At 46.8% G+C, this 12,086-nt stretch overlaps 2 protein-coding genes across 2 annotated transcripts; one reads left to right on the top strand and one right to left on the bottom strand.

Moving 5' to 3' along the window:
• The first annotated feature begins 3,017 nt into the window (after nucleotides 1-3,017).
• F4822DRAFT_51912 (uncharacterized protein) lies at nucleotides 3,018-5,542 on the top strand. Its single transcript, XM_051463598.1, has 3 exons — nucleotides 3,018-3,557; nucleotides 3,638-3,824; nucleotides 3,969-5,542. Exons 1-3 carry the CDS (start codon nucleotides 3,513-3,515, stop codon nucleotides 5,414-5,416), a joined length of 1,680 nt encoding a protein of 559 aa, XP_051309580.1. The 5' UTR covers nucleotides 3,018-3,512; the 3' UTR covers nucleotides 5,417-5,542.
• A 3,020-nt stretch (nucleotides 5,543-8,562) lies between these two features.
• F4822DRAFT_417647 (uncharacterized protein) lies at nucleotides 8,563-12,053 on the bottom strand. The gene has a single exon (XM_051459462.1). It carries the CDS (start codon nucleotides 11,802-11,804, stop codon nucleotides 8,721-8,723), a length of 3,084 nt encoding a protein of 1,027 aa, XP_051309579.1. The 5' UTR covers nucleotides 11,805-12,053; the 3' UTR covers nucleotides 8,563-8,720.
• Between the last annotated feature and the right edge of the window lie 33 nt (nucleotides 12,054-12,086).

Here is a 12,086-nt window from a genome sequence, read left to right as displayed (position 1 = left end):
GGTCTAAAAAAAAAATCGTAATTTGCCAGCCACTTCATAACGCGTCTTATTTACTGTGCTTTGGTAAGTTGCTTTTTACTCTCCTCAATGTTTTTTTTTCTCATCGCGGGCCATGTAAGTCAGTGGATAATTGTCGCCAACATTCCAAACTGTGAGGGGAAAGGACCGAATATCTTCGAAGAGCTTTAATAAGTATCAATTTTCATAACCACCTATGCGGCAAATTATCTCCTTCTCTCATCAATACATCGCGATTGGCATAAATGGCTTGACACCAAGGCGGGTGGGTGGAAGAAGCAAAATTCAAGCTATTGCCGTGATGAGTGAGGGAGCGCTTGTCATGCTTGTCATCATTGAAGTATCCTTGTATATTTGTATATGGCAACCTAGTCCCCCAATGTCCAATGTCCCAATGTAAGGGTTGGTGTTCCACTAGGTGCGGCTGATGCCGTCTTCCATTCTATCCCTCCCTCCCTCCTATTTTAGAACTTGCTACTATGAAATGATCAAATCTCGCCGAGTGGCACAGTGGCACACACATCATTTGAACGTATCGAGAACCACTACGGAGTATCAGTTCACGAGGATATGGAGCAGCAAGCAACCCTCCGCGAACTCCCCCAGGTCATCCCACCCAAGTCCACCCAGTCCACCTAGTCCACTGAATGCACCCACCCAAACCAGCCTAGGTCTCCTCTACATGGCTGCCCACATCCTCTATTGGTCTGCGGAGATCGTCCAATAGCTGCATACGCTAGTGGATGAGATGGTCATCCAATTATATTCCTGGTTCATCACCCTTTTCCGGTAATTCCTACCACCCTACCCTGTTCGATCTACACATAGCTAACACACGCGTCCCCATCTTCAAAAAACCCCAGACGACAAGACGTCTTTTGTTAGATCGACTTATCCAAGAGGGGATGTATAAAAAGAAAAAAGTAAAAAAACGGAATGGAGTTAATGCTTTCATATTATCATCCAATTACTACATCCATATACTGTTACATTACTACATTATGCGCCTAGTATTGCTTGTGAGCGCGATACGGGCCGCTTTGTTTTTTTTTTTTTTCTTGTCCAAGTTCGGTTGCTTTTGAAGCTGACTTACAATTCCAGTCAGAAGCATCCCCAGAATTATCATGTACGAGAATTACATGCAGGTGGTCATTACATTACCCATATATATCAATACACCTACTTTCACGTACCTTATACACCCTATATTCCGTATACCATGTACCTACACCTACCCAAGGTACATAATTATATATGTAATCTTTGACCTGCCACTTTGGCTACCTTACAGTCACTTACAGTCACTTGACTACCGATACTTTGGAAACTTGCTTACCTATCTGGCTAGTTAATTCTATTGACATGTTAAGTCCTAATTTATACGACGTAGTGCAGTCTATCTTGCATATTTTCCTACCTATCTGCTAACTAGTAGGTAGCCTACGGCCTGAGAATTGCGCCATCTTTCACTTACACCCCCCCTTTTCTTCTAAGTTGTGTATGTCTACCCATCCTGCCATCCTTGTCTTGTCATTCCCATCCGTTCATTGCTCTTTTCGTCCGTTTCCTCCACTTGCTCTGTGCTTTTTATTTCATTTTATGTTTCCCCCTCCCCATCGTCCCCATAATCGTCCTGTCAGGACTTAGCATAGCTACCATCTATCCCTTCCCGACTTATGTGGGGGGCTCATATCCACACCTCTCTACCAAGTCTTCACTCTGGGGCACAACCCCCGTAGTGTCTTTTACTTGCCTCCTGCCCAATCACAGACCCTTGCATGATTTGCAGGCCCTCTAAGACATCAGAGAATCGCATTTTTTCAACGGCCAGCATCCCTGTCTGTTAGTCATTACCTCCTCCACCCTCGCTATACCATCACCAGGGTCGGCATCATCATTGCTTGCATACAGAAGCAACTGCCCGACTCAGCATCACCTGCACTTAGTTTATAAAGTAGAAGGGGACTTGTATTATTTAGGGAGGGTATGAAGACGGTACTAGCAATCTTCGGCCGTCTATCCGACCCATTTTGAGGAGAAAAAATAATGAAAATAATAAACCGAGCAAGAAAAGAAAAAGAAAAGAATAAATACCAATAAAAGTAAAGCAGGGGAGGCTTGAGATGAGCAACCGAGGAAAAAAAGGTACATTCGATAGTATATGTCTGTGTAATGCAATGGGTCTCGACCTGCCACACAACGCAGGAATCTTAACAACAGCCCCAATTACTTCACAACGGCGATCCGAGAAATGTTGTCTCGTATCTTATTCTTTTCGTCTCTTTATCAGTTCTAATCCCCTTCGAAGAACTTCTCCCCAACTTGACCCAGTTTGAGGAACAACGTCTCACACACACATACTTTCAGAGACCTTTTTTTTTTCTCTTGTATCCTGCCCGTTTGCTGACAGGTTCCCCGACTACTTACAGTTCTTTAGTTCGTTTACCTGTTCGTTGTTGGAAGCAACTTGTGTCTTTTCGGTCTAAACTACGACACGAACCACGCGGGACACGCGAACCTCTCGGATACTTGCCTACTTCTGATTACAGCTATTGCAGCTCGTCCAACTCATCTTCATGCGAACACGTTCGGGCAGGCTGCATACGAACAAACCCAGGTCTCCACACTCATTAGATTTGAGTGTAGATCGTACGTTATAACCCTTTGTCGTCTAATCTTGTTAGCTCCAACCGTCACATTTTTTTCCTACTCCGAAGCTATATCTAGTATGGGATCGGGAGCTTGTACGGTGACGGGGTTTCTTAGCCGGTTCGCGAGTTAAAGATTTCCGATTTCTCAGGCTAACAGCATACAAGATAATTTGAGTAACTGATAGGCAGCCGGGCCAACAAGAGTTCCCAAGAAGTTGAGTATCCTCTTTTTGGGAGGCGGGGAAAAAAGTTTTGGATACTTCTACTTTCCGAGACTCGACTCAGAATCAGTTTGCCAACAACCACTTTTAACCAATGAGCAGTCCTGGGCTTCTGTCTACTCCTGCGAACTAAATTGTCAAAGGCTCTCAGACCTGCTCGGAAGGAAGAAAGAAGGGGTTCTCATATTAATCCCCCCTCTACGAATAAGTTACCGGGGCATCCTGCGGTTCTACTCCGTTCAGATTCAAAGTAGGCAGCTGTCAGAGTGGTCTGTTTCTGCAAATTCAGCAACCATAGCTCCTCCTTCTTCCCTCCAAACCTCTCTCTTGGATGTTTGTTTCACTAGAATTGCCAACGGAAGGGCAGTGATCAAATCTTTCCATAGATTTTGCATCACATAAGACAGGCGGAGCGCGAACAAACTAATCGACACCATCCCCATCAGCAACCAGAGACTCTTCCTCGCAGGGAGGATCTATTGGGAGAACAGAATTAGAGAGTCTCGACACACAGGGACCCTCAACTTTCTGCAACACTGCTCCCGAAACAAACGTTTGTCCGTTCTATCCGGAACAAATCCATTTCCACCATTCCCTAGACTTGCTCGAAACAGGCAGCTTGATGTCTGCCGTCAAGTTTGAATACCCAACCTATAAACTATTCGAGGTGAGTCAACAAACAAGTGAAAGTTGTGCTAAATAGCTTAACAACTTGGTCTCGGGTTGTATGCTAACTATACATTACAGCCTCAATATCATCCTCAGAGGCCAATCATCGTCGACGCCGACGCTCTCGAGTCTCCTGAGACGGTTATCCTTAGGTACGAGGAAGAGGCAGCTGCTCGAGCGAACGGAGGAGACCTTCGTGGGGATTCCCCGCCTGGTCTCCTGTCTATGTCTGCTTATTCAAAACCTCAACCGGCCCAGATGCATGGTAAGTGATCTTTTGTTAACAGGATTCCCTGGGGATGCTCTAGAGATGGTGAAGCAAACACTATTTGTAATATCTTTGGTGGATGGAAAAGATTAAAAGGAAGAAACAACCTGGAGCATTTACTAACTTGATCGAAATATCCAGCGTTTGACTCGCCGAGATCATATCAAGATCCTCAATATCAATACTCGGCTCAGCAATTTGCGGCTCAACAGTCTGAAAATGCGGCTGCGCAACTTAATCAGATGGCCTTCGCGGCGAACGGTTCCGCGGCACAATATAATATGCCACCGATCGTGGCCACATTAACCTCGTATCAACCGACGGCCGGAATGTTTGGAACCAAGGTTTTAATTAAAATATCGGCTCCGTACGATTTGATTGCAATCACGAGTCATTTCTACCTGGCGTTCGGTTCCCACAAGAGCCCAGCACACGCTATTCAAAACACGAGTGATGCGAATGGGTTTGGTTATGCTGTCAGCGGTGATGCGCCGCAGTTTGAAGACACGAGGAGCCCCAGCCCCAACGTGCCTTTATCAGTTTTGATTGAGAGTGCAGCCGGCCAAACTTTGGCAACAGTTGACGTCGGCACGTTCACATATCATGACACTCCGGCTGGAACTACGGAGGGCCCGCCTGACACGCGGGTCAAGGGGGGTTCCAGGTCACCTGAGCAGAGGGAGAGCCCTACAAAACAACAAGAACCAGACCAGCTGGCTACTGATACTGCTACAAATACATATGCCTACGCTCCTACCGCTCAACAAGCTGTCGCATCTAATTATGACACCGGTTATACCAATAACGACAGTATGCTCGGAACTTATCATCGCTCATCCTACGGGATGGATTATCCCCGTCCACCACCACCACCACCGCTCAAAACTCCGTCTTGGAGTCCCTACGGACATTCCCTCTCTACTGCTAGAAGTCCAGCGACTACCGTAAGCCATACGACGATTAGTCGACCTAGTAGTATCACCACTTTACCAATACCAACATCCAGTGCGCCGCAGTTGATCCGGACGAGTACTCTGCAGGGATCTGGGCCATCTGGAGGCGCACAGCTTAACCCTTACGCGCTTTACTCGACTAAAGCAGTGCTAAAGATAAATGGAGATCTTGAGTCGATGGCGTCGGGATGGTCACAGGAAGAATGGGAGAACCGGAGGCGAATCGTTATGTTTAGCAAGAAGCAGCAAGGCTCAACCCTGTCAACATCATTCAAGCCGGTAACCGTTAACGAAAGGCCGCCGAATAGCATCTGCATTAGCTGTATCTATTGGGCCGAGAAGGATGAATGCTACGTAACGAGTGTCGACACCATTTCTCTACTAGAGCAGCTCGTTGCCGCGCCGGGAAGATTCACGGTGGAAGAGAAGAATCGCATCCGTCGGAATCTCGAAGGATTTCGTCCTTTGACTGTTAGCAAGGCCAAGGCGGACAGTGAGGAGTTTTTCAAGGTCATAATGGGGTTCCCAGCTCCGAAGCCGCGTAACATCGAGAAGGATGTAAAGGTATTTCCTTGGAAGATTCTGGGCTCTGCACTCAAGAAGATCATCTCCAAATATGTGAGTTCAGGCTATTAAACCCTTTTTACCTTCGTGATACCCGATTTGCCCCCTTTTGACGCTTTTAATTCGTCTCCGAGTTAAAATTTCTATCTGTCTTCTTACCGCTCCCCTGAAGTCTCTGGACCCTCGCAACAAATCGGAGATCCGCGCATTTGCTAACTATGCAATCTAGTCCGCATCTCCTTCATCAACAGTTCCTCCGGGACCTGGCCCGACCTTGCTTACCCCCGTTAGCAGCACAAGCCCGGGTCTCTACGGACCACCGCACACACCAACGGTATCTGATAGCGGTTACTCCCACCACGATTCGCATTCGATGCCATCTCCACGATCTCTCACAGGAGCACCGTCCACATGGGCTACATATTCCACACGTACGATATCGCCCGGAATGAAATCACATTCCCCCCAGATCCACATCCCTAGCCTGCCGCCTTCGTACAGACACGCGGATACGAGACCACAGCAACACTTACCGGCGCCGCCGAGCTACGGTATGGCACAGCGCTGGGATACAACTACCGTATCTAGTGGCTACGGCGACGCTTCTACGGCTGCTCCCGCCTACACCCCCAGTCATCCGCATCACCCTAGTCATGTGTACGGCACTGGCGCATACGGTGATGTCAGCCATCGGGAATAGCGACATGGCTACTCTTATTTTGGGGTGGAACCGGCGGGACATCCTGGAGAAAGTGTGTGCGTTGAAAGATGGTATGGTGAGAAGAAGGGGGGTGAGGGTGCATGATGCGCCACCCACTGTGAATAACAACAAGAGAAGATAAACAAGCAGTGGTGAAGCAAGAAAGCAAAGCCAGAAAAAAAAGAAACAGACGCGGAATTGAGCTTAAGCATCCGTACCATACATCTTCACACCCACCTATAAGTTGCCTCGCCCACCATCTATCTTATTGTTATGGGTTCCTATCGCGCTAGCAAGGTGTGGAGCGGGAGATGGATTCCGCATCTGAGCGTCCATGCTTTTAAGTGTGGTTCATGATGGGGGAAATGAGGACAATCCATAAAGATGGCATATGCCAAGTTGTTGAAATACTAACTAACGGATGGGAGAGGAAGCTTTACGAGATGGTGTATACGTATATGTATAAGTGTGTGTGGGGGGAGGGAGGGAAAAAAAGGGGGGTGAGCTTCGACTTGTGGTCAGCTGTTGATGGCTTCAACCAATCATCGTCTTACCCGGCACTCCAACAGCTTGATCGCACGACACAATCGACATCCCCTTGGGCTATTATGTTCCGACATTCCTACCTACCTGCCCTTTTACCTATCCTCTCTGCTTGTTTACTTACTAAACTCATTCAGCCATGGGAACCGCCACACCCTTGATAAAGTTTCCAACTTATACCTATCTATCGCTCCACCGGCTATTTCTTGTCATCGCCAGTCAGATCATACAAGACTAAAAATCCTTGCGACTATCAATCGTGTCCCATTTCTTTTCTTTTCCTGGTTCGGGTAGGCCAGCCTTGGGGGTCATGATCGACTGTGCATGGTTAGCTACTGGTGACTGATTGGTCACGAGCTCATCGACTTGCAGAGGCATCCATGTGGGCAGCATGGGTGGTGCGTATGTTTGGATGTATGTATATCGGGTGCGCGCCGCAGCCGCTGCATGATGCATACCATCTGCGTCACGCCGTCCCCCCTTACCCTTTTTCGCTCCCAAGTACTTTGCCTTAGGTACCTGTTTGCTTTGGAGGGGGATCAATCATCATCTTATCTCTCCTCGCCTCAGAATTCGAGATTCGGACTCACGACACCATACATCTCCCCAACCACCCTTTACACGACACCACCAGCACAAAGAAACTTGATGGTTTCACCCACCCAAACCCGCCCACTCCTCCTAACGTACCCCATCGTCTTGGCTGCGCAGATGATCCACACACAATACATATTCATATAACCCATCAGCAGACTCCATTGACATCCATCTCCCCCTATATGATATATCAACTGGAAAGGGAACAGGACAGACAACTTGCTTCTTGCCCATACACGACCCCAGTCCTCACCGAACCTGCGCGCGTCCGGTGATATACGCCTGCTTATGGGGGCGAATCCATGGTCGATCATGGGAAACCCAGTCGTCGCGCCCATACTTTTTTCTTTCCCACCAAACATCAATTATGACTGCTTACTCCTAGGCGACAAGCCATGTTTCTCCGCGTCTAGCGATTTGGTTGTTACTGGGGGAGGTTGGAGAACTCGACGCGAAAGACTCTATCCAACCACATCATGCCCTTTCCACCACCGCGACTTTCCTTATGGGTTGAATTCCAGGCGTTCTTGATTTTTCGTGTTTTTTTTTTTTTTTTCTTATTTCTTGGCGTTTGACTTTCTCTACTGCACTGCACTGCATGCGAAACGCATCTTCACAACTTCTTCGCTTATTCAGATTCGGACTTGGATGCCCTTGGGTATCTAATCACATGCATTACCACTCGCTACTATTTCCCTTTTCTGACTCTTATTGTAATAATCATTTGTTTGAAATCAAGTCATACTGACGACACACTATCTTGGATTGGATGGGCATAGGCAATTTACATTGACGGAGTGGTCTGGTACGGACAGGGACATACGGAAGAGGGAGTACAGGCATTGGGGAACAGGACAGGGAGATTAGACAACACGGCATGGCATGATATGGTATGGTATGGCTAATTCGTGAAGAACGATTAGTCTACCTAGGTTTCCTTTCTTTCTAGAGCGTTTTATACCCTGTTTCTACCACACAAATTATTGTAATCTTAGCTCGTTCTTCTTCTCATTTGCTATTTTTACCTACCTTGCTTGTCTTGCTAGACCCAACATCGAAAGCAGATTTTACATTTTTAAATTGGCCTTGTTATTTTCCTATGGATTGTCATTACTGGAAGGATAGGTTTGGTATGGAAATCTAGATGCGAGGCGCGGCATAGGAAATTATTGGACTATTGGGAATCATATCTGAGGCGCAAACATGGAAAAGGATTAGGGATGAAAGGTGATCGGAATAGGTATGGGCAACAGGTGGGAATATGAGGATCTCGAAGCTTAGACGGAGAGAGAAGCGTTTTCTAGAGATGGCTTAGTTATCTACGTTTTAACTTACTATTGTTCTCTATCCTGTGTTGAAACTCGCTGTCTTCGTAGATCCAATTGCTCAAGTGTAATCATCATACGGTATGCAGCTGCCCTGGGAACTTCGTGTTTAGCGACACAATGACTACCCAGGTACTAAGCACGTTTTTCAAACGACCGCTTGTTGGGAAAAAATCATTAGCATTGGTGGGCACGAACATCGACAACCCCTCTACGACTTCAAGTCTTCCATCATATCCGTTAACGTCTGCCATCTCTTATCTCCTCCCCAGGATTCCTTAGCTTTCCCCATGACACTCCTTACCGCACTCCTCGCTTTACCCTTCCATTTACCACCAATACTATCTATTCGTGACCCGTAATTCTCATATGCCGCGACTAGCTCTGATGTTCTCTGGACCACTGCATCCCATGAATCCACATCCGTCAACCAACTTCCCTGTTGGCTTTGGGTGCCACTAGATGCGGACAGTGCACTTCCAACCCCGCCCACTGCCGTTCTCCATGCTTTCTCAGCTGCATCCAAAGCTCCCGCCCAATCTTTCCTCCAAGCGCGCAGACGAGACACCAAGGCCCAAAATGACGAATTTGTCGTGATGAGGGGTACAATGTCGTTCTCAAAGAGCGAGATGATCTTGCTTTCGATGGTGCCCCTTGCAGGCTCATAGATTTCTACCCCACCCTCGCCGTTAGTAGGAACAGGCGTTTTTGTTGCTTCTCTGACTAAGAGCGTCAAGACGTCGAGATCTAATGCATCTTCGGTCTTGCGAATCCGAATAATATTTCTCATACCCAAAACCACGTCGTTGAGATCAGGATTCGGCGATAGGCTCGCAGCAAGGGTAATTACATTATCCCAGATTCTCCAATTCGAGTCAGCAAGTGTAGCACCACGTTTAAAAGCTGCCAAGGAGTCCCTCAACAACTTATGAGCGGATTTCCCAAGATCAGCTGCTCGCTTCGTAGCCACCATTTCGTCAATGATATCGGACTCGTCATTCTTGAGCTTCTCTTGATTGGCTTTGGTCTCTGAAATGATCTGACGATACCAACTGAGAAGCGAGGTTCCAAGATTACTCCAAGTTCGCGCGTCCTCGCCTCCGGAAATGCTATTCGCAGTTGAAATGGCTCTCTGGAAGGCTTCAGCAGCATTGGGGAAATTTCCGAGACGCAATTCAATATCACCGAGCCTATTCCACATTTCCGGGCTTAGACGATTGACACTAACAGCAAGCTGATATGCATCTCGAGCTTCTTTCCATTCCTTCTTTCGAAGGTGAAGCTCACCAAGCGACCTTTGTGCCCTCGCATAACGTCGGTTGGAAATTTCCCACGCGCGCTCATAATGTTGAGGGTTATCCTCGATATCCCCTAATATGCAAAATAGCCGCGGGGCATTTGGAGGCGCTGGTGACCTTTCCAGACCATAGAAGTTAGATGCTTTTAATGAGGTAATATCAATCTCAGCATCATCTAAATTATCGACGTCGTCTTTTGAAGTGAGATCATCGCCGACATCAGAGGTGCGACGGAATAGTCTCCATCGTATAATAGCTCGTGCTTTTTCTTCACCTCCGCTTCCGCGACCATCTTCATCTTCTGTCGCCGCGCTACTAGCTAAACATAGTGCAACTTCTGCCCAAAGACGTAATCTTTTGAAAATTTCGAGAGCCGAAACAAGAGATCCGACCGTTGTCCAAGCATAGGCGAGCTCAGATTCTAAATGCCAACGTGGAGGAGAAGATAAAGCATTGACATATTGTAGCCTTTCCCGTGGAGATGCAGATTCAGAGGGCTTAGGAGCTGGGAGGAATGACGTTGGTTTTTGGGTATTATTAGAGTGGTCAGACTGGTTGTCGGAAGTTATTTGAATGGTAGGAATAGTAGATTCAGTGCCCGGTTTATTTTGGACCCCATTGATCTCTGCGGCTGAGTTGATATGTTCTTGTGTATCGACGATAACCTGGTCTACAACAGCTTGCATCTGCAAAACAGCACGCTCGACAGTTCGACTTCGATTCAGCTCAATTCGTGATCTCACCAATAAAGCTTGAGTGTATATTTGCCAATTGCTTGGTTTATCATCAATTACCCTTGAAGCATAAGGCAGAACTTCTTGGGATGTCAATGAGTCAGCAGGTGAAAATGTATCCCTTATTGTGGCTTCTGTCAAGAGTATGATATGATCTTCTGGCCGGAGCTGCGGCTGATCCTCTGGTTTAATGCCATGTAACGCGGCTGGGAGTTCCGACGTTGGTTTGTCGGAATGATCATCGCTAAACTTGATATTCTCTAACAGGGTATCGTTATTTAGCGGGAGTGCAACAGGTGTCACGTCGGAATTGTGCAGGGAATTGGTTTCCGTGGAAGTTAATGCTAGACTCTTGGCGAGTACTACAAGCTGGCTGATGCTTTTCTCCTGGAACTTGGTACGTTTTCCCAGTGCACCCGAAAGAGCATAAGAAAAGCCACTGGTTTCAGTGGCTGATTGTAGGGCACGTCGAGCTTTTGTGTCGTTCCCAAGAAGTATATGACAAGCCGCCTCTTCTAGTCGAAATTGAATACGCGATTCCCGGGACCATTGGGATTGATTCGAGTCTTGATCTAATTCGACTTGTCCAATAACAGAAGTCTCGGCTTCTAGAAGGGTTTTCTCAATGTTTTCCTGAAGAGTAGGTACATCGGTCCAACGGCCACTTTTGGTGAATAAGGATCCAGGCCCTAGTGATGGTTGGGAAATAAGTTTATAATGCCAGAGGTGAATTCTTAGGCGAGTCCAGGAAAGAGTTAGAGAAATAGATTGCTCTGAATCTGACCAAATTCCAGGCAGCTCGGTCGGTAAAATAGTACCAGATGTGAATATATATCGCGATAAACAGAATAGTTCGATATGAGGTATATAGGGGTATGGAGAAACACCATCAACATCGAGCCATCTCAAGCAAAGTCTCCTAAATGAGACTATGTTTGCCTGTTCGTCATCGACCACCTTGGCGAAAGATGAGAGGAAAAGTATTTCAACCGCATCATAGTTCTCAAGTACTGGACCTGTGACATTTGTTTGCAAGAAAGCACCCAGAGAAGCTAGGCCTAGCCGGACAGTTTCTTGAACATCGTAGGATGATGTATCCTCAGTCTGCGCCTCAAGACGTTGGTCCGTCTCTGTTATGTGTCGGACAAATTGGGATATTATGCGCTGCGACAACTCATTTTTAAATGACTCGAGAAAAGGGGAATCTTCAAAAGATTTCTCAATTGAAATAAGATCGGTAGGAGATAACTTGTTGCTGGCCATATTGAACTTGATATATCCAAGTGCTTGGGCGTGTTGATCTTTTCGGGCGCTGGGTGAGCTTGTTATATCTAATGCGCGCGCACAATCTGACGACGTAGAATTTAGTTCGTATTGTAAATTTAAAAAGATGGCTCCATCGAAATCAACCCATCTTAAATACCATAATTAGAGATAACAGTTCGCGAAAAAAAAAAAAACGAAGGTGTTGAATAGGTTTACTTGTAAGAGGCATCGATTATTTTGGTAGCTGCGGAATTTCATCATGGCGGGGGAGGGGCAATC

This window comes from Hypoxylon trugodes, assembly GCF_022578975.1.
Source record: "Hypoxylon trugodes strain CBS 135444 unplaced genomic scaffold F4822scaffold_10, whole genome shotgun sequence".
NCBI classification, from domain to species: domain Eukaryota; kingdom Fungi; phylum Ascomycota; class Sordariomycetes; order Xylariales; family Hypoxylaceae; genus Hypoxylon; species Hypoxylon trugodes.
This window is presented reverse-complemented; position numbering and strand designations above follow the sequence as displayed.